Source organism: Alligator sinensis, unplaced genomic scaffold (genome assembly GCF_000455745.1).
Source record: "Alligator sinensis unplaced genomic scaffold, ASM45574v1 scaffold388_2, whole genome shotgun sequence".
Lineage (NCBI taxonomy): Eukaryota > Metazoa > Chordata > Crocodylia > Alligatoridae > Alligator > Alligator sinensis.
The window spans coordinates 1885861-1907118 of NW_005842102.1; the positions used below are offsets into that span (position 1 = coordinate 1885861).

At 46.5% G+C, this 21258-nt stretch overlaps 1 protein-coding gene across 2 annotated transcripts in view; it reads left to right on the top strand.

The window, feature by feature from the left end:
- Positions 1–6: 6 nt before the first annotated feature.
- ABL1 (ABL proto-oncogene 1, non-receptor tyrosine kinase) overlaps positions 7–21258 on the top strand; it is a 98913-nt gene continuing 77661 nt past the window's right edge. For both annotated transcript variants that reach the window (XR_003094236.1, XM_006024377.3), the window contains exon 1: positions 7–774. Coding sequence is in view for 1 of the 2 variants with exons in the window: in XM_006024377.3 (XP_006024439.1) it covers positions 639–774 (136 nt within the window). In the remaining variant the exon portion in view is untranslated. The remainder of the gene's footprint in view (positions 775–21258) is intronic.

Genomic DNA, 21258 nt, shown 5'->3' on the forward strand with positions numbered 1-21258 from the left:
CCACGGCCCCCCACCACCCGCCCCGCGGCCCTCGTGAGCGGGGCAGGGGGGGGGCCCGGCCGCGTCGCTCCGCCATGAGCGCGAGGCGCCGGTGGTGCAGGTAGCCGCGGGCCAGCGTCCGACGCGGTCGCCTCGGGGATGACGAGCCTGGTGTGACCGAGTTGGCGCCCCCCAATACTTGAAGCCACCCCCCCTCCCGCCCACTCTCCTTGCCTCTTTTTTGGCCTTTCTCACTGAATGCTATGCAAAAGAAAAGGAAGAAAAAAAGAAACGCGGACCCGGACTGCGGGGGAATGACCGTCTCCTGCCCTGGGTGACCGGTGCTCGGCGAGATGAACTCATTCTCGTCCCGCCCGGTGGACGAGCTGCTGTAGACGGGCCCCTTGACGCTTTCGTAAGCCATCTCGTTACCGTGCACGGTTTCACGTCGAGCCACCGGCACGGCCTCGCCGAGTGTCAGGAGCACCCGCGCACCTGACTGAACTCTCCGCCTCGAGTGACTTGCTTGGAGGATGGTGTGAACGCAGCCCCCTGCTCCTCGGTCGTCTCGTTTTCCTGCAAAACTCCCAGCCTGGAAGATCGGGGCTGTCTGTGTCTGAACTGTTCTGGTCCTGGGAGCGGCAGCCCAGCGTTACTTTATGGGGCAACAGCCTGGAAAAGTTCTTGGGGACCAAAGGAGGCCGAGTCTGCCTGCCCTGCACTTCATCAAGGGAGCAGGGAAGAAGGAGTCATCCAGGCATGGAGGCCCTCACTGCAATGTCTTCGTGGAGCATGGTAAGGGGCTGAGTTGACCTGGCCTCTACAGCGCACTATTGGCTTGTTGAAGGGGTTAAAAAAAGCGGAGGTCAAGGTCTTTTGCTGCTTATGTGTGATTAGTGCCTGAGAATATTTTGGTATGTTCAATTCCTGTTTCCCAGTTGCGTGACTGATGAGTGGGCTTGGGGAAGGGAGCGTTATTATAAAGCTTAAATGCAGGGAAAGCAGCTTCTTAGTAAATTAAAAAAGAGAGTCTGTCTTTTCCTCTAAGGTCAGAGAATATTTTGCATCTTTTCACTTGTGTATTTAAAGGACGTGAACTAGTTTGGTAATACGTGTCCTGGTGAACCTCTGATTGTGCTTAGAAGGGAGGCTGTCACTTCTGTGGGTATGTTTGTGATGCCTGGAAGTGTGTGTATGTGTGCGTTTCCCCTGTGAATGGACATCACTCTGTTTCATTTCCTCTGGGTCACCAGCTAGGCCAGTCTCCTGGTGTGATGATGCCTGTAGGTATAGGGCTCTGCACACATGGACCCACTTTCAGGACAGCGACTTTTGAGGGACTTTGTACGACTGCGCCGTGCACCCAGTCACGGGACAGCCAATGGTCAGTGCAGCCTGGGGGAGAGGGTGGTAATATCCATAACTCATCGTTTGAACTCAGATTTTTTGGCTGACTAAATTTTAAGGTAATAGGGCCCCTTCTAAAAGGTAGATGCAGAAAGAAACTTTTTGACTGTTCCTCATTTGTCTAGCACTTCGAATTCTTTGCTTCTTTTAAGACCTCTCATTACTTACGGCTTTCTGACAAGAAACAGATCACGACCAAGTTTGTCTGGGTAAAAATGCTGAATAAAGTAACATTATCATCCTTGTCCAGTAGAAAACTTTGCTAGATTTGTCTTCTCAGAAAACACCAAACCAGGTGAAGATGTGAAAATGAAGTCTGCGGAGTGAGGTTTGTTCGGTAAATGGCTTTATTATATGATTTTAATTTTTCAATGGGACCAAGGAATTCAATAGGGTTCTTAGCAGGAGATGCTGCAGATATACTGACATGTTGAAACCAATCAGAGTAGTCCCAACTAACTTATTTTTCCCTGCCTGATCACTGCACAGCAATTGTTTGTTAACTGAAGCTGAACCGTGGAAAGCTAGGCGATAGCGGAGCTGACCCAGCCCTCTTATCAGTGGCATGTTCTTGCTATGAGAACACTCCAAGCCAAGGCTTCAGTACCTTGGAAAGGAAAAAAGAAAAACAAGTGCACCCTCCCCATCTCTGTTGCTTCTGTGCTTTTCAAGACAGTTTCAAGGTCAGATGGGCCAGAGTGAGCAACAAAGCACTTAACTACAAGCAACGCAATATTCTGCCCAGCTTCAGGGTTTTGATCTGCCAGACAAGGCAGCAAGCCTGCTTTTTGATCATCGAACAGGAGTAGACAGATGGTAACTTTTTTTGCCAGGATGACCTGAGGTCAGGAGAGCCTAGCACATTTGCAAGGAAAAGGAGTATCTATGATACCCATACTCCATATGTCCACCAGAGACCTTGGTGTCCTAATTAAAAAAAGAATATAACTTGAAAGAGGCCATCATGACTCTCAGTACATCTGTTAAGGGATTGCAGAAGTACGGTCTCACTTACCCACATGAGGGAAAGCTTCTCTTCTACTTCTGAGTATCTGAAGAGGCTCTCAGCAACACAGACAATAGTTAAGTCTGCTCTGTTGTTTCTGTTCATCTCTGCTATGGGTTAAGGCTGTTTAAAAAGCTCCTGGCTGAAACCTGACCTACAAAACACTGTTCTGTGAATGAATTGCATGCCATTCTTGGGAAACAAACCAGCAAGGAGGAATTGGTGGTAGTCTTTGGTGCTCCTTATCTTTCTCAAACTGTGATTCTTGCCTTTTAAAAGAAAACGTGCTATCATCCAACTTTACTGCCTTCTTGGTTTCTGAACAGAGAATAATTAATATTTAAAATATTATTCATGAGACGCAGCTGGAGGTCATGTTTTATGGAAACAGATCTGATTCTAATTCTTCAAAATCACAGTTGTTTTAAGTAGTTGCTCTTTAACATTTTCGTTATACAGCACACTCTATTTAAGAGCGTAGCCTTGGTACTGGCACATACCCAACTCAATGGGAACAATGATTTTACTACAGGGACAGCCTGCCCATAGCTATAAGCACCTCACTAAAGTTGGTTACCTTGTTTTTCAGATGACCTGATGTCTCTAATAGTAGCCTTGGCATTGACTGTGCCAATTTAAGACTACTTTAGTCCTCTCACCAATTGTGCAGTTAAACTGAACAGGTATGTCACAAAGCAGTGAGGCTAAAGAGTTCCTCTGCACTTAAGCAATTTATGCATTTAACCCAGGGGTGAGGTACAGCTCACAGAGTCTGGTCTCCAGGGCTCCCCATTGGTTTGGAAATTCGGTGGCGGGGGGAGCGGTGGCTGCATTACTTACCCTGGTTCCTGGAGGTGTGGCAATTGGCGCTGCCACGGCTTGTCCTGCCACCAGATTTCTGGACTTGCAGGGAGCTCTGGGGCTGATGACACAATTCTACGTGCCAGATCAGGGCTTCATCCTGGCTCTGTGCCACTCATCTGCCTCGCAGACGCACTCCGCCCATCAGATCTGGCCCTGTGCCACCATCCAGCTAACGGGGCCAGATGAGTTGGGCACCACTGATTTAACCAACAGGCAATTTACTGAACTTGCTTGCATTGTAAGCAGCAGGCAACAAGTTGGTGGCTGTATTGTTTTTTGCCTCCATACTCATGTAAATTCCAGTGCTTGTTTGGGGTGTGTCATAAAAAACAGCTAAGGGTAAAAATATAGACAGAGGCTTCAAGTTAGTGTACATGGATCGTGAAAGAACAGCGCCGTGTCAGACAAGCATTTATATACGTTGTGGTTTTCAGCCTTAGAGTGGGTAATGCCTTGTTTTTATAAACCATTCCACTGAAATCAATGGAACCACTTTCAGAGCTGAGTTCTGCCCATGATAAAGCTGGCAGTTTTGGGGTGGGGGAGCAAGGTGGCAGTTCAGAGTTAGTGCAGGGTACAGTATCCCTAGGGTAGCGGTCCCCAAACTGCAGGGTGTGACCCTAAGAGGAATTACAGTTTATGAGGTCATGAGCTTGACAGAAATGGAATTGCTTATGCTAGTATTTGCAGTGCTGTACCCCAGAGAAGTGGGCTTTGCAGGCAGCAATGTGGTTTGAAACTCAAAGCTGTCTGGGAACTGCTGCCATCCGGGTGTTGTAATTTGCACCAAAGTAGCTCAGCTCCTGGTTCAAGTTCAGATTTCTGGAAATAGAGGTGAGGTCCACCCTGATGCAGCTTTAGCCTTCTGCCTCCCCTCACATTGTCACTAATCAACGGGAATCATTGGCAAGTGCCTGAGCTACATTTACTGTGTTAGGTGTTTATGGACTGAAGGGATTTGTTGGCGCAGCTGTGATTGGCATGAGGCGAGTTAGAAGGGAGAGTAGTATGACTTGCACCTGATCCCTGTGTGTGTGACTGAAGGATAGAGGTTGTGGTGCTTCTGGTGCACAGGTTGAATTCATAGCAGAGTGTAGAGGTGGTCTTTCCATGGGGCTTGTCAGCAGGGAGATGCATGTGGAGGGTGAGTGAAAGTCTGGTGCTAAAGGCATGCATGAGAGTGAAGCAGATATGTACCCGCCGTGGAGCAGGGCAGGGGCAGGGGCAGGGGCAGGGCAGACTACTTCATAGATTCATAGATGTTAGGGTCGGAAGGGACCTCAATAGATCATCGAGTCCGACCCCTGCATAAGCAGGAAAGAGTGCTGGGTCTAGATGACCCCAGCTAGATACTCATCTAACCTCCTCTTGAAGACCCCCAGGGTAGGGGAGAGCACGACCTCCCTTGGGAGCCTGTTCCAGACCTTGGCCACTCGAACTGTGAAGAAGTTCTTCCTAATGTCCAGTCTAAATCTGCTCTCTGCTAGCTTGTGGCCATTATTTCTTGTAACCCCCGGGGGCGCCTTGGTGAATAAATACTCACCAATTCCCTTCTGTGCCCCCGTGATGAACTTATAGGCAGCCACAAGGTCACCTTTCAACCTTCTCTTGCGGAGGCTGAATAGATCCAGTTTCTCTAGTCTCTCCTCGTAGGGCTTGGTCTGTAGGCCCTTAACCATACGAGTGGCCCTTCTCTGAACCCTCTCCAGGTTATCCGCATCCCTCTTGAAGTGCGGCGCCCAGAATTGCACGCAGTACTCCAACTGCGGTCTGACCAGTGCCCGATAGAGGGGAAGTATCCTTACAAACTTCCTTACGTTTGGCCCTGTTCGGAGGCAGCGGTAGTGTGTGTCACAGGTGTCCTGTGGCAGGGCTCAAACATGCTGGTGTCACAGCTGTGTGAGCACTAATTACATCTTCATTTCCTCTCTTTCCAGAAGTTTATGCTCCTGCATAGCAAACAACTTGATTTCATGACGTGTATTTATTTTGTTCGTTGTTTCAGTTGTGATGCTATCAAAGTTGGCCTTAAAGGCAGAGCTGGGATAGAATCCAGCTTTGGAGACTGGTTGGTCTGGAGCAGGTAGTAATGATAAAAGCTTCTGGTCGCGCCTTCCAGCTTTAGGATCTTTTTGAGAGAGGGGAAGTTTACTGAGGTGTCTGCTGCCCGTGTATGGGAACATTCACCCAAGGCCCTTTTCACGTGAGAAACAGTCTGGTAAAGGCAACTAACAAATGGGAAAGCCCCAGGTAGTTGCAATCTTGCATCTCTCCTGGCACTGTTCCTGGTTGGACCAGCCCCCTGATTGCTTGTCAGCTTCAGAAATTGAGGCTTAAAAGGAACTGCTTTGCTTCAGCTGATTCCATTTCAGACCTTTCACTTGGGATTGTACCTTTAATGTCCGTTCAGGGCAAGTCCATTATTTGAAGTTTGCCTGTACCACTTCCATCCTGTGTTCTGAGAGGATAAACTGCACTCGCCCTCTTAGGCTGGAGAATTGGCAGCTTCTGAACTGTAATTTCCATACTTGTTTAGGTGGTGCTGAGGCACCCGGACCAGCATTGAGAGCACTAACTCTGCAGCCAAATCTCATGTGCTGTTAATACTAACACAGGGTTGTCCTCGTGTATGCCACACCCCAAAGCTGGCTTTGTCTGCTGACTCTGATTACATCTATCCTACACTTATCCCATCTATCCTACAAAGCTTCTGCTCCAGTTGTCTTGCTCCAGCTACCAAATACTCAGTAGGTTTCACTAACCTCCCTCTACACCACTTCAGCTAGGCTTAGAATAGGTTAGGAAAGAGCCCTAAGAGCAGCTAAACTGTTTTTCTCCAGTCATTGGTGTAGAAGGAGGTAATGGGGAATGGCTAATCCTTTTCCTGGGCAAAAACTGCTGTTTTGCAGACTGACTAATCTCCAATAACTGGCTGTGCTCAAGCAGGTCGTCTCTTTCATGATGACGGCGGGGTCATTGCCGGAGTGCCAGGCTTTCGTTAATACATTATACTGCATCTACATTCTTGTTATTTACCCTTTTTTGCTAGAAATCTCACATGAGAAAATCAGCACAGGGAGGTAAGAGGAGGATGCAGTTTATTAGAATGTAAATGAGTGCTTGCAAGTGGTCATCTTATCCCGTGCATTTCAGAATAGGCCAACAAACTAGTGATCTTAAAGAGAAAATGCAAAAGCTTCAGCCTTGTGTGGCAGGGAGCTGAGCTGTTCTTGTGGATAGAGCATCAGACAGTGTCAGGACTTTTATGTTACATCCCAGCCTTTGCCACTGCCTTTCTGTGTCACCTTGGGCAAATTTCTTTTGCTTTCCTGAGCCTCTGTCCCACCTTGAATCCTGTGTATTTTTTGTTTGTCTAAATTGTCCTGCCGCAAGGAGGTGACAGTCTCTCTCTGTACAGTGCCTAGAACAATGAGTTTTCTCTCTGTCGGGCCTCCAGACGGTAATGTAAAATGTATAGACTAGATGCGGCGCTTCTTATTGCTGCTGCATCCTCATGTCAAAGCTATCGCTTGTGGCTGTAAACATGACTTCTTTTTAGTATTTGGTGACAAGATGTCAAACAAGGACTGATTAACTGAGTGCAGATCATCTGCATTCCTGTTTAAGTTTGCAAGACTTGAGTTTTCCAGAAGACCTGTGCAATGTGGGAAGAAAATTGATTAAGCTGCTATCCTATGCTGCTGTATCCACTGAGAATTTTGAAATCTAGTGTGGGGTTGTGAATGGATTTCAGTAATGCTGATGGTACTCGGTGTGTGTGTGTAGTGCTGCAGCCACACTAGGATGGTGCCAACCACATGCTAGGTTGCATTCAGTATGTTATGGGGTATTTTTTATTTCTTCTTTTGTTCTGATTAATGTATGTTAATACAGGCACAAACAAAGGTTAATACAGTAAAGGCAAATATACTCCTGAAAACAGCATTCTCTGAGAATTATTATTGTTTCATACTTGCCTTCCACTGTCTCTTTGGCAGAGGGGGGCTGCATTTTATGTACAATATCTATTGATACCAGTATAAAGAGAGCCAGTGTCTCAATCCAATAGTCTTTTGTGAGGCTGGTTTGCTGTTGCACACTAGCAAGTAGCAATAAGTCTTAGAAAAAGAGGTATAAAAAGATCTGTTGTGAATAGCTGAGGAGGTTTGCTGTATGGATGTACAAACCAGCTTAATCAGAAGTTACAGGGGGACTTCCAGTAGCTACTGCTTAAGTTTTGTTCCTTGTGTTCTCAAATCTTATTTATGCCTTGGTGGAAGTCGGATTAAACTGTAGGAGTTGTCAGCCCCTTTGCCAAATAACATGCGGTTCTGATTTAAAGGAAGATGCAGAACTAATGAGCAGCCAAAGAATTTTAGCAACCAAAACTCCAAAAAGCCAAGTTTTTTCCACTATGGATCATGATTGTTCTTTGTTATACGTCTGAGTTTCACCCAGGTTTTGCTTTTGGATGCTCAGTGTAACATCTGTTCAAGCTGGTGGAAGTTGTATGCATCTGGTACAAATCCTCCCACACTGCTGAGTTTTATGCTCTAGGACAGGGATAGACAACCACCATGGGTGCCAGAGCATGGCACACACAGACATTTTGCTTGGTACATGTGCCTTGGGGCAGATGGCAGGGAAGGGGCCACAACAAAGATCAGACCCCTCATGACTCAGGGAAGGGCGAGCTGAAGTGCTCTGGGTCAAGATCCAGGGGGGGCAAGGCGAGAGGGATTTGACGGTGGGGGTCTATTACAGACCCCCCAATCAGGAGGAGGAGCTGGACAGGGAATTTTCAGGCCAGCTTGCGGAGACACTAAAAGCAAGGGATGTAGTTGTCATGGGCGATTTTAATTACCCGGACATCTGCTGGGAGGAGCAGTCAGCCGGGACGGACCGCTCCAGGAGGTTCTTGGCCGAGTTGCAGGACCTCCACTTGATTCAGGAGGTGCACAGTCCCACCAGAGGAGATGCTCTGCTGGACCTGGTCCTGGCCGCAGGCGACGACCTGGTAAGAGGCCTCCAGGTTCTTGACCACCTGGGCAATAGTGATCATCGCGTGCTGGAATTCACCATCCAGCGTAGAGTGTCAAGGGCCCGCAGCAAGGTGGTGGCCCTAGACTTCAGGAGGGCCAACTTCAGTGAGATGAGGAGATTAGTGGGAGAGGAACTGGGGTCCTTGAGGGCAGAGGAACTCAGCGTCCAAGAGGAGTGGTCGTTCCTTAAGGAAACGATACTCGGGGCCCAAGGGGTGTCCATCCCGACAAGAAGCAAGGCGGGCAGGAGTGTCCAAAAGCCCCCCTGGCTCACCAAGGGTGTCCGGGAATGCCTGCTTGCCAAAAGGGTGGCGTACGCCCGGTGGAAGGGGGGTGTAATCTCCAAAGAGGAGTATACCTCCTCTGCTCGGGCCTGCAGGCGGGCTGTTAGGAAGGCCAAGGCGGAGATAGAGCTCGGATTAGCGTCCAGGATTAAGGATAACAAAAAGTCCTTTTTCAAATATATTGGGAGGATGAAGAAGGCGCCGGGTAATGTGGGGCCCCTGCAGGATATGCGGGGCAATCTGGTGGTTGCGTCAGAGGATAAAGCGGACCTCTTTAACCAATTCTTCACCTCCGTTTTCTTGTGCAGGGACCGGGACTTCCCTGCTGTGATAGAAGCCGGACGCGAGGGGATCGCCTTCAGACCTCAGGTTGGGGAGGACCGGGTTAGAGAGCTTCTGGAGGGGCTGGACGCGTTCAAGTCAGCGGGTCCGGATGCTCTCCACCCCAGGGTGCTGAGGGAGCTGGCTGGGGTTATTGCAGGGCCCCTGGCACGGCTCTACGAGCGATCGTGGTGCTTGGGCCAGGTGCCAGACGATTGGAAGGTAGCTAATGTGGTCCCCATCTTCAAAAAAGGGAAAAGGGAGGACCCGGGCAATTATAGGCCCGTCAGTCTTACCTCAATCCTGGGGAAGCTCTTTGAGAAGATCATCAAGGAGCACATTTGTGATGGGCCGGCATCCGAGATGATGCTCAGGGGCAATCAGCATGGATTTATTAGGGGGAGATCATGTCAGACCAACCTGATTGCCTTTTATGATCAGGTCACAAAGGCCATGGATGCAGGTGTCGCGGTGGATGTAGTCTTTCTGGACTTCAGCAAGGCCTTTGACACCGTCTCTCACCCCATCCTAATTAGTAAACTAGGCGACTGTGGCATAGATGCCTACACGGTCAGATGGATTGCAGATTGGCTGAAGGGTCGCACTCAGAGGGTGGTGGTGGATGGATCATATTCGACTTGGGGGGAGGTGGGTAGTGGAGTCCCTCAGGGCTCGGTCCTGGGCCCTGCGCTGTTCAATGTCTTCATCAGCGATCTTGATGTTGGGGTGGAGAGCAACCTGTTTAAATTCGCTGATGACACCAAAATTTGGGGGGAGGTGAGCACGCTAGCAGGGAGAGAGAGATTGCAGAAGGATCTGGATAGGTTACAGGGGTGGGCAGACAGGAACAGGATGCGTTTCAATACGGACAAGTGCAGGGTGCTGCACTTGGGTAGTAGGAACCAGCAGCACACTTATACGATGGGGAACTCCCTACTTGAGAGCACGGAGGCGGAAAGGGATCTTGGTGTCATTATTGACTCCAAGATGAACATGGGCCGACAATGCGAGGTCATGGTTGGCAGGGCTAACCGGACCTTGTCGTGCATCCACAGGTGCATCTCGAGTAGAGCCAGGGAGGTGATCCTCCCCCTCTATGCGACGCTGGTCAGGCCGCAGCTGGAGTATTGTGTCCAGTTCTGTGCGCCCCATTTCAGGAGGGATGTGGACAACATGGAGAGGGTCCAGAGGAGGGCCACCCGCATGATCCGGGGACAACAGGGCAGACCCTACAGTGAGAGACTGCGGGACTTGAACCTATTCAGCCTCCACAAGAGAAGGCTGAGGGGGGACCTGGTGACCGTCTATAAACTCACTAGGGGGAACCAGAAGGGTTTGGGGGAGACGCTGTTTCCCCTAGCCCCTGCTGGCATAACAAGGAATAATGGGCACAAGTTGATGGAGAGGAGGTACAGATTGGACATCCGAAAAAACTACTTCACAGTCAGGGCGGCTAGGAGCTGGAACCAACTTCCAAGGGAGGTGGTGCTGGCCCCTACCCTGGGGATCTTTAAGAAGAGGCTGGATACTTACCTGGCTGGACTCATTTGAGTCCCGTTTTTGTTTTTAGGGTGAGTGGTTTTGTTTGTGTTTTTGGGTTGTTCTCCCGCCCTGGCGGGGGGGCGGGCTAGAAGATCTATTAGGTCCCTTCCGACCCTGAAACTATGAAACTATGAAACTATGACTCCCCTGGTATGCCAACATTTTACAGGTCGAGGTTGCAGGTGTTTTTGGCACTCTGCTGACTGCTCTAAGAGGATTTCTGTACCAACATTTTCTTAGAGTCTCTGTCTAGATCAGTGTTTCTCAACCTTTTTAAGTAGCAAGTACCCCCCGAACTTCTGAAAATGTTAATAAGTACCCCAACACTCAATTTTCCGGGGGATTTTATATTTACAGAGTAATGTAAGGCCTTGATATGACAGATGTCTGATCTGGTGTGGAGAGGGTTGCCACCTTTTAAACCAGGGGTGCACAACTCAGGTATGTACCTGGGCTAGAAGTGATGTTGCCCAAAGCTAGGAGGACTGAACGCCAAATTATTACTTGGGAATTTTTATGCGCGGCGCACCAATGTTTTTGCCATAGTTTTGAGAGGAAAAGAGTGAAAGAGAGAGTGTTGGGGTACCCACATACCCCCTGCTTGTGTCTCGCATACCCCCAGGGGTATGCGTACAGTTGAGAAACTATGGTCTAGATGGCATCCCTGTTGGCAGGACAGAGTTCTTAATGCAGTTTCCTTAAGATCAGGCTGCTGTGCAAAGTAACATCTGCCCGGCCTTTGCTTTTCTTGTTTGCTTTCTGTGATGCGTCTCCTTGGAGTCTTGTTCTGTGTGGGGAAAAGCATGAGTCTGTTCTTGCAGTCCTATAGTAGTTTAATTCCCCCGTTTTCAGTGCAGTTGATCTTGTCTGCTGGAGATGAGGTTGGAGTTCAGCCTGTGCTGCTAGAGACCTCCCATCTGTCTTGCATCCTCTCCGCCCCGGTGATTTCACTTAGCAAATGGAATTGAATTAGAGATGATTAATGCCAAGTAGTAAAGAACCAAGGTGGTTGTATTATCACTATCTGAAGCCTTTTGTTTTTGAATCTGTTCGGATTATAGTGCTGCAGTGAACTGTGTTTTGGACCATGTCTTTCTCCTACCCTATCACCGCTATGTCAATTCCATTAAATTAAAGCACTCTCCATATTGTGCTCCACGGTCTCATCTGTACAGCAAATCTTTGTTAGTGCCTTTCTCTCCTGAAAGCTCAACTGTACCCAACCTTGTTTTGATGTGTGCTCTTAACTTGACATAAAGAAAAAAAAGAACAGGCTTGTGGTCTCTGGGAATGTATATGATTAGGACCACGTTACATTTTCCGTGCCTGCTGCCTCTTGGTGGCACATGCTCAACATCTGGCTTTTGAGATGGCAGAGTTGACCGAAATGCGGGATCCCCCCCTTCCCTGACCTGCTCTGTTTCCTGCCTGTCAGATTTGAGGTGCAGCTGGCAGGGTGAAGGCCATTGTGCCTGCTCCCTGCGTCTCCTCGTGTCAATGCTGCACCAGGGGAAGCTATTTACTGCACCCATCTGCTGTGTAAGGGGCTGAAGGAGAAAGCCATCCGTTAACTGTGTCAACCTGTTACTGCACACCCAAAGCTACTGATTTGCAAAGGAGAAATGAAATTGGTACAAACTGGTATAGGAATCACCACACCACTAAATCACTGGCAGCCCCTTATCTGTTCCAAGAATTGGCGCTGCAGTTTTGTCAAAGCTGTGGGTATCAGCCTAATAAAGGCATAAAGGCACAACAGTGTTAACTTGGAAGCCATTCAGGTTTCCTGAAAGTGCTTCCTTTTTATTTGTTAAAGCTGCATGTTTTCAAAAGGCCATCTCTGCTGACTGCCGGATCTGCCTAATGAGCCAATAAGGGGCCGCATGTTATATTCTTGATAGCCTCCGTTTCTGGTACGGCTGCAGCAATTATCAGCGGGGATGTTGTATGGTAAAGTCAACTCTAGGTGTCACTTTTTATTTAAACTTTTGTGATTATTTTTTGTTTTTAAATGAACTGCAAGAAATTTAAAAACCAGCAGTATGATCCTTTGGCCACTAGATGTCTTTTCTGGATCTTGCATAGGAGTTGAAATGATTCCTGTTTCGACAAAATAGTCCTTGGCCCTTTATAAAGAGGGACATAATTTGGGTGGTAGCTGGGGCTAGTGCTAGGATTTGGGGTAGAAATCACTGTGCAGGGTTAGAAAGAGGCTAGGCAGTCATGTTTTTTCTCTCTCACTCTAATATTATTGAATTATTTAAGATGCACTAAACTATTATAGAACTGTTGAACCTGAAGTCTCATATCATTAGTTTTAAAGCCTTTGAATCGTGGCTTTTTAAATCTCCCTTCTGATGACCAGTCCCTTTCACTCCCTCTCTCTTTATGACTGAATAGTTGCATTGTAGGTTTTGCAAGCCCAGTGCTTTTGCTGTTTGGAGGAGGATCTTACCTCTGCCCCACAGAAGTCCATTCTTCTGTGCTTTAAACCAGCGTTTTTAAACCTGTGGTTTGCAACCCAAAAGCAGGTCTCAAGAATATATGAAAGGGTTGTGAACAAACTTTAAAAATAGATTCTCCTTTTAAAGGAGAAAAATGTGGGAAACCATGGCTTTTTCCTTGCAGGCTGGCAGAGCTCCAGCCCCCCACATGCACCCTCTGCCCCACACACTGGGGGGATTGAGGTGCAGGGCAGCAGGTCAGGATTGAGGGGCACCAGGTCAGGACTGGCCATCGGGGTTTACAGGTGGGTCCTGGTACAAAAAAGCTTGAGAACCACTGCTTTAAATGACAGAGGTAACACATACTGTGTGGGTTAGCTTTTTTTTTTTCTTCCCAGCACTGCATTCAGTTCGGTTGCTGTGGCTGGCATGGGATCTTCCTCCCCTCCCTTTTCAGTTATGTTAAACTGGCTGTTAAAGTATTATATCTCTTTCAGTTTAATTCTAAGTTGTGTATATTATATTTCATGTACCGTGGTCCCTCAGTACCATAGGTACATGAAACCTATGTACCTGAAACATAGGTTTATGTTTCAGGAACAGAACCTATGTTCCTGAAACGTGAGATGGGTTTAAATATTTCAGCAATTCTGAAGATTTAAACGTTTGTCTCCAGGATGGCAGGGATGTAGCTACTGCAGGAGTCAACCTTTGGTATCTAATTGCACTATTAATAGTGACTTAACGTCAGAAGTTTTATCACGATTAAGGTGACAGCAAAAATATTAGCAGAGTTGCATTCCTAATCATGCTCTTTTATGACCTTACAGAAGTTAAACTGTGTATCCTTGGAATATTCTCCTCTTACTCAAGTCTTTGGGTGGGAGAATTGTTGTCAGAATGAGAGAAACTAATGTATTCAGCAGAGCAGTTTGGGCTATAAATATGTACACTTGAGCGAGCCTGTCCATTATTTTTACTAGCTGTAAGCCTTCTTCATATTCTCTATATGGTTCTCCAAGTGTAACGTTGGTTTAAAAGGTACGTTTCAGTTCAACCAGAATGATTGCAGTGGCTATTAGGGAAAGAAGTGTTATCTGGGTATACTTAATGTTTGCAAATACCTTTGGCATGCTCCAGTGAAAAGTATCAAATTAAAAGCCAAATGATAATTTCTTCTAAAATTATAGCTTATTTGACTAGGAAAGGGGAGTGAATTTAAGGTTCTTTTTTTATTCTAATTTTTATGTATTCAAGACGTGGTTGATTCTGCTAAAAGTGGTACCTACATACTTTTCATGTTACGTACAGTCCATTTTTTTTAATAAACACTGCCCAGCTATCGCCCATTGTGCCTTCTCGAGGTGTTGGAGTAATTAAAGTACTTAATAATCATTGCTTTGCTGTCAGAGAGGGAACAGTCATTGGTTATTCAGCCCTTCATACTCATTATCCAAAAGAGGGGAAAAAAAGCTGTTTTATCAGTAGGGTTTATGCCATTCCAATGCTGTGAAAGTGGTTTTGGAGTCCTTTCTCCAGTACAGCCAAGTCCAGGCTGAAACTAATTGTACCTTTAGTTTCCTTGCTTCCTCTGCAGAGTGGAGACAAAGCAGCAGGGTTTTGTTGGAGGACCGGGATAGTGTTCGATAGCCTTTGTCTTCCTTGCTGCTCACCACAGGAGAATTTGCTTGGAACCTGCTGCAAAAATGGGACTGAAAAAGTCCGGAGCTATAAAGCCCGTCAGACTGGTTAACAGCATCTGCAATGTTAATAACATTTCTTATTTAAGCAGATAATCTGAGCCATGCAGAGGGTAGATTAGAATAATAATAGTGGGATTTTTGGAGGCAAGTGCTGGCTTTGAACACTTTTGTATAATCATTTGGGTTTCTGTAATTAGCGGTTGACTCTGCGTAGCCCAGGCATTGCAAGTCATTTCAGCGGACGAGCTGTTGTGGGAGTGATAAGCCAGACATCACTCAATAGCAGTGGGGAACTTCACAGCCCAGATAAAAGCTTTTCCTAGGACACGAGATTTGAAGAACATTAAAGCAAAGATCGACACTGCATTTGGTCTCAGGTAAGCATTGAAAGAAGCAAAAGGCGCAATTATGCAAGGGCTACATTCTGTTTAATATAGTGAATAAGCGACTAAGGTGAGAACACAAAAAGCCAGAGCGTCTAGTTCTTATCTCTGTCTCTTAACTTCCCCCAGTAGCTGAGTGTTACAGCGTTTTGGCCAAGTTCACGTCATTCAGCCTTACATAATAGCAAAGGCATTGCATACGCACAGGTCAAGGTAAAACACAGACACCCACAGAGCCCACGCTCTCTGGCCGAGACAGCCCTACAAGTTGCGGTGCTTCCATATTAGGATGTGGTGGACTTTTAGCTTGACTTCAGGACCTGATGATCTGAAGTCCTTGGTATGATATACATTCATGGCCACTAGTTGGCTTTGAATCATCCCATCGCAAGACTGCCTCATCACCCTGGTCTCAGTGAGTCATGGCAGAGATGGCGGAAAGTTGTCAGTCTGTTGATAAAGGGTAGATTTTTTTTTGTGGCTGAACTGGAGTTGGGATAACTAGTAGCCAGGCTCTCTGGACCATGGGCCTAGTAAAGGTCCTGGCGTTAGCATTAGGGATACTAGTGTGAGTGCTAGCAGAGTTACAGTAAGGCTTATAGGCCAGTATTGCTAGGGTTAGGGTTAGAGCTGCTAGGGCCCAAAGAGGGAGGGTTAGATGTGGGGCGGACAGGGTTCCCTGGGCTGGGATTAAGGCTGTGATATTTAAGGCTCAGTGTGGTCTAGGTTTACTGGTTGGGCTCTCCAGACTAGGGATAAGGTTGCGGGTAGGTTTAGTGTTGCAGCAGCTAGGGCTTGCAGCACTCTTTGGGTAGAGTTGGTATGGACCACCATACTTGTCTAAGGAGTGTGGCTGGTAGGGCTCTGTGTTTGGGCTAGGGTTTGTGCTAGAGGTTGGGATGGAGTTTTTTAGGCTTTCCAAGCTATGGTTTTGGGGTTGTTTAAAAGGGTACATTTGGCTAGGGGTCAGCTAGTAGCTGGTAGAGATCTCCCTAACCCAATCATACACCTTAACCCTAGTCTCAGAGCCAGATGTCCCCATCCTTGGTATACAGCACCACAAACCCACTCCTTGCCTGAAGAACTGTGCCAGCTACTAACCTGACTAAGCCACTGTGCCTTTTCGGCAGTGCACTGTGACACGAAGGAGGTATGGCCCAGTTATAACTTCAAGTATTTTTCCTTGCCCCTTTATTGTAGCAGGTGCCTTATTTTAGGGCAGCTGCAGAACACGTGGTAGTTTTGCTGTCTCCAGAGACCACAGCCAGATAAATGTCCCTCGGACTAAAAAACTCAAGACAGTTGCTTATTTAAGTCCTCTTCCTTCAAAACACCCCCTGTGAATTTTATGTCAATAAGTGAAGCAGTCTGAGCAAGCCTGATGGCAAGGTTTTGTGGAAATCCTCTCTGCCCAACTCTGCTAGGCTGGACCTGCTGCCCCTCCTGTTATACCAGGCGTGAGCCCAATTTTGTAGTTGAGAGCACGTGTTCTCTGCAGATCTCTCTGGGTGCAAGTCCCATTAAAGTCCATTTTCTGTGCAGGCACCAGGTTCTGCCTGTGTGGACACCTCGCTGCAGGAAGCCCAGCCTTAGTTTTCTCCTGAATGTAGACCGTCGCTATGGCTGAAGCTGAACTTGACTCCTAATGCATTAGATCCGGTTGTTAACAACGCTTCCTATATTTGCTTCTCTGCACATTGATTTTTCTTTTAAGTGGTGTTTGGGGCATTTGAAAAGGTTCAGTTTGGGGACCCCGATTTCTGAAGACCGTTTTGCATTGGGATGTTTCCTGAGATGCACAAAAAAGTAAAAGTAAAAGGCAGAGAGGGGCGGGAGGGAGCAGGGAGGAAATGTTCAGGGCTTCTCTCCAGAGCGCTTGTCCCGCTTCCTGCTGCGTGGGTGGTTACGAGCCAGCCTGGATGATAGAGCTGCCTGTTATTTTGATATGTTGTGTTCCACAGATAAAAATGATGACCCGGGGTCCTTGATTCCTGCTTTGCCCTATTCCACCTACTCTTTAATGGACAGCCTGTGCTGTTGCTGAAAAAACAAGTGGCTGTTGCATCCAGCCTTTTCTTTCTTCCCTGATCTCAGCTGGGTTGTGAATGTTACTGTGCTTTTCCCAGTCCCTCTCTAATTACAGGGCATTGCCCCTGCTTAGGTAAAGGATACTTCACGCTTGCCCTGCAGTTCCTCACCACTCTTCTCTCTTATGTCTTCTCTGTTTTTTCCAAACTGTTGCTTTGTCTCCTGGAGCAGCTCCTTTCTGTCCTCCAATTTATCTCCTCTCTGTAGGTTGGCCACTTATTTTCCTATTTTTATCCCTCCAGAGCTATGAAAAATCCTATTGTCCAGGTGAAGGAAAGAAACTTTTTGTCTAGAAAAGGAAAATGTTTCATTTCTTATCACCTGCTGTAGAAGCTGCTGGCTTGCATTCAAGTGCCCCACAGCAGATTTAGAAGAGAAATTAAGCTTGTGCCCCCTTTTCTCACTCCTTTAAGACGATCAAAGGCAGTGGGAAAGGTTTTACTTTTCAAGCTACTGGGTGCATTGACTGGCTGCTGAAAGTGGGATAGGGCTCCCTTCATTTCCCCTGTCATCTTGGTATCAAGGGAACTGGATGACTTGCCCACTCAACCTGCTGCTGCTTCCTCTGACTCTGTGTAGCCAGTTGTTAGGTCCCTTATTGTATTTGGGTAGGGCTTACGGACCCGCGTGTGTGGCTTTTGCATTACAGCGCAACCTCATAACAACCCCTCCACTTCTTAAGAATCTCAACATCGGGAACCGCTTCTTTCATGAAGATGCAACACGCTGCCTAACTCTAGGATAGCAAACACCCTCTTGTAATGAACCTTCCTCCTGGTCCCACAGAGGTTTGTTATAAATGAGGTGGTTCTGTATTTCTCTCTCTGGGGTGAGTTCTTGCTCTCTCAACCCCATACTTCTTGCAATTAAAATGCATTTCTCTGCTTCTGGCCCGTGGTCTATTTTCTTAGTCATCCTGTAGTCGGAGGTAAGTGAACTGGAAGGTAACCCTGGTAGTGATTTGCAGGAAGTCACCCTCCTAAGCCATACTTACAAAACCAGCCTTCTGGTCCAGAGGTATTGCTCAAATTTTTCTCACTCTGACTCATCTGTATGGCTTGATCATATTGTCTGGGTGAAGTTCAGCGAGTGAGGGAGCTAGACTGAAAAATGGTGAGCTTTTATAATAAAAAGCCCAGTTTTGAAAACCTGTACTTTTCTTTCAGAGGCGATTACACTGAGTGAGTCTCTGATTTCCACTTCGTTCTTGCCAGTTGTTGAGAGTTGACCTAGAGTTCACGGAGAGGATGACAGAGTGATTGCAGCGTTAATGCAGGACAAGCACTCCGAGTACCAGGACAGACCCTTTCTTTTCTATTCAGTCTATTGATTTTTTTTTTCTTTTTACCAACAATAACAGAGATTGCAGAAACAATAACATGCAGGTCTGATGCTCCCTTATTTCCTTCCGTGCTCAAACTAAAACAGTGGTGAAAGGAAAGGACAGAGGTGATGGGAAGGAGCTGGACTTGGACCGTTTCTTGCTGTAACCGTGTTCGTTGGAGCTGTTTGCATAATCCAAGATTGCCTTCCAAGCATCCTCAGATACTGCCATCTTGTCCCTGTCTATAAATCATACTTTCATAAGATGCCATCTGAATTAATGCCATCTCTTTCTCTTTTGTAGGTGAACACTTCTCTCTCAAGTGTCACAAATTAATCCTTTCAGTTGAGATCAAGCTCATCAGCCAGAATCCCTGTTCAAAGGGAATGTCTCAAACATCAAAAGAAAAAAAAAAAAGTATGAGGTGGCCATCTTGATTCTTTGCTTTTTTGGGTTTTGAGATTTTGGCTTGTAACACTTGGGGGGTGTTTTTCTTCTTTTTTTTCTTTTTCTTTGTTTTTTTTTAACCTCATATCTATGGACGTTTTATCATCCTCCTCTTCCCTGTTCCAAGCAATTACCATTTATTTTATCTTCAAGCAGCAGCCTGTGGCAATAAATTTTAGGAAATTCCTTCCCGCCCTTTATTAAGCCCTACATAATGGCTTCCGCTACTCAGTCATACGTTCATTAAGGAGAATTAAATGAGTGCTGTCGGCCATTAGCAGAGAGCTAATAACCTCTCCAAGGGAAGGTGCAGCAGATTGGAATAAATGAGCAGGAGCAAAAACAAATGAAATAACTTTATAGAATTATGCTCAACTAATTTGGTCCTTTTAAAAATGACTTATTTACGTGAATTTAACATTTGTGAGCGGAGCCAGATTGACAGACCAGGGTCCTCCGTTCATAAAATGGGCATGCAACCAGGCCACAGCAGTACCCACCTACCCGCAGTTCCTTGTGAATATATTGCACCCGTGCCCTGCAGGGGCTGTCTTCAAAGGTTAGAGGGCACTGAAATCTGTTCCTTCTCATTTACCCGCTGCCTGGACTTGTGCTGGTAGATTGTGATGAGGGCATCTGTCTTCTAGGAACTGGGCCATGACCAACAGTTTATTTCCCAACCACCGCAGAACAAACTTCAGATGCTAGTGCCATTCCATCACAGCCGCTCTGGGCTGGGCTCCAGCTGATGACGTGGAGATGAAAGGGTGCGTGGCCTGTTACTAATAATCCAAGCCAGCAGTCCTCCAGCTTATTTATTTTTGGGGGTTTCTGCTTTTGAAAGCAAACTTGCTGGTAGTCGAAACAAGGGACGTGACTCACTGCACTTTTAAAAACACAGTCCATGTTTTTGGGAGCATTTGCAAAAATCTTAGCAGATAGCATTGTAAAACCATTTGGGAGCACATATCCACTGGCAAAACTTTAAAACCTGGCTGTCTCCTATCCCAGTTGTTTTCAGATTAAAATACTGTAAGTGTTTACTGCTAGCAGTTGTGACCAAAACGCTCACTCCCAGCAATCAAAGGCCCTGTAGCCTGGTCCATACAAGTCCATGTGTGGACAAGGATGTATCCATGCTGGCGAAGGCCCCAATGCGACCTCTCCCCAAGCTGGTAATAAAAGATTGAGGCTGAAAAATCAAACTCTCACCAGTCCAGTGAATTCCAAAGGTAAGATTAAATGCCAGTGTCAGTGTGGTTATGTTGTTCATTAGGGTAGAGATTAAATCAGGTATTGCTGATGGTGGTACTGAACAAACAGAATAGGTCTAGCCAAAGCGATATGCTGTGTGTATACTGTGTGAATTAACACTGGGGTGGAAATCTCAAGGGTGGTGGTGACTTTTTAGTGCTTGAACTGTCAAATTTAAGAATTGTCTTTCTTTTTTTTTTTATTTGCATGGCGTATTGGTCTTAAACATTTCTCCTGTAGTAATGCTTAGAGACCACAAATGAAACTGGTGCTCTGTGATGCTGTAAAGACGGAGGTGAAGACCATACCCCCGTTGTTGAGTTCAGCTTCTGCATTGCTAAATTCCAGAGCATCCATAAGAAATTCTTTCTTAACTGAGACTGCAACATAGGAAACTTTCTGGCGTGCTGACCTCAGGTGTTCATAAATGGACATGACTTCAGTATCTGAAATGATTTACTTAAAATTCAGTAGAAGCTACGGGACAAAATGAGCTGAAAAAGGCATGCATGCAGCCATTTCTGTGCAATATTGATGTGCAGACACTGATGCTGGGACAAAAAGTAGGAGCAGATTATGGAGGAGGGAATGAGTTTTCAAATCCAAGCCCCACAAAAGGACAGAATTTAAGTTGCCTGTGAGCTTAGACCAGACATGAGAATTGTGTGAGATTGGGAATCTGCATGGGACAGTTTCAAGCCCTCCCCAAAAAGCAGTTGCAATACAAGGTCCAAGTCTTTGATCTTTTGACTGGCTGGTGATTGTGTTTTGGGTGCTTGGGCATCTGTCAAGGGTACTGCTGTTTGCCATTTTTGGTTTGTGAGTCTGAAACGCAGGAGCAGAGCTCAGGCATCTCCCATTAACTTCTTGTGGCATTGTGGGTTCTCAGTAATTCTTTTAGGGTTGTATTCATATCTTAGAGGAAAAGCTTCCTTTTGCCTTTGTTGGGTTTTGGATTAAGAGGTATCTTTGTTTGTGAGTGCTTAGAAAATGGGATACTCTCTCTCGGCTTGATCTGAAATAAATTCAACCTTAATTAGAACGGGTGCCACCTAACGACCCCTGGGGTCATCCATCCTCATCTGGAACTGAATTCTAGTTTGTAGGGTGAGAGATGGACATAGTATTTTAAAGCATCGTATGCTGTATCATTCATTCATTCATATATAT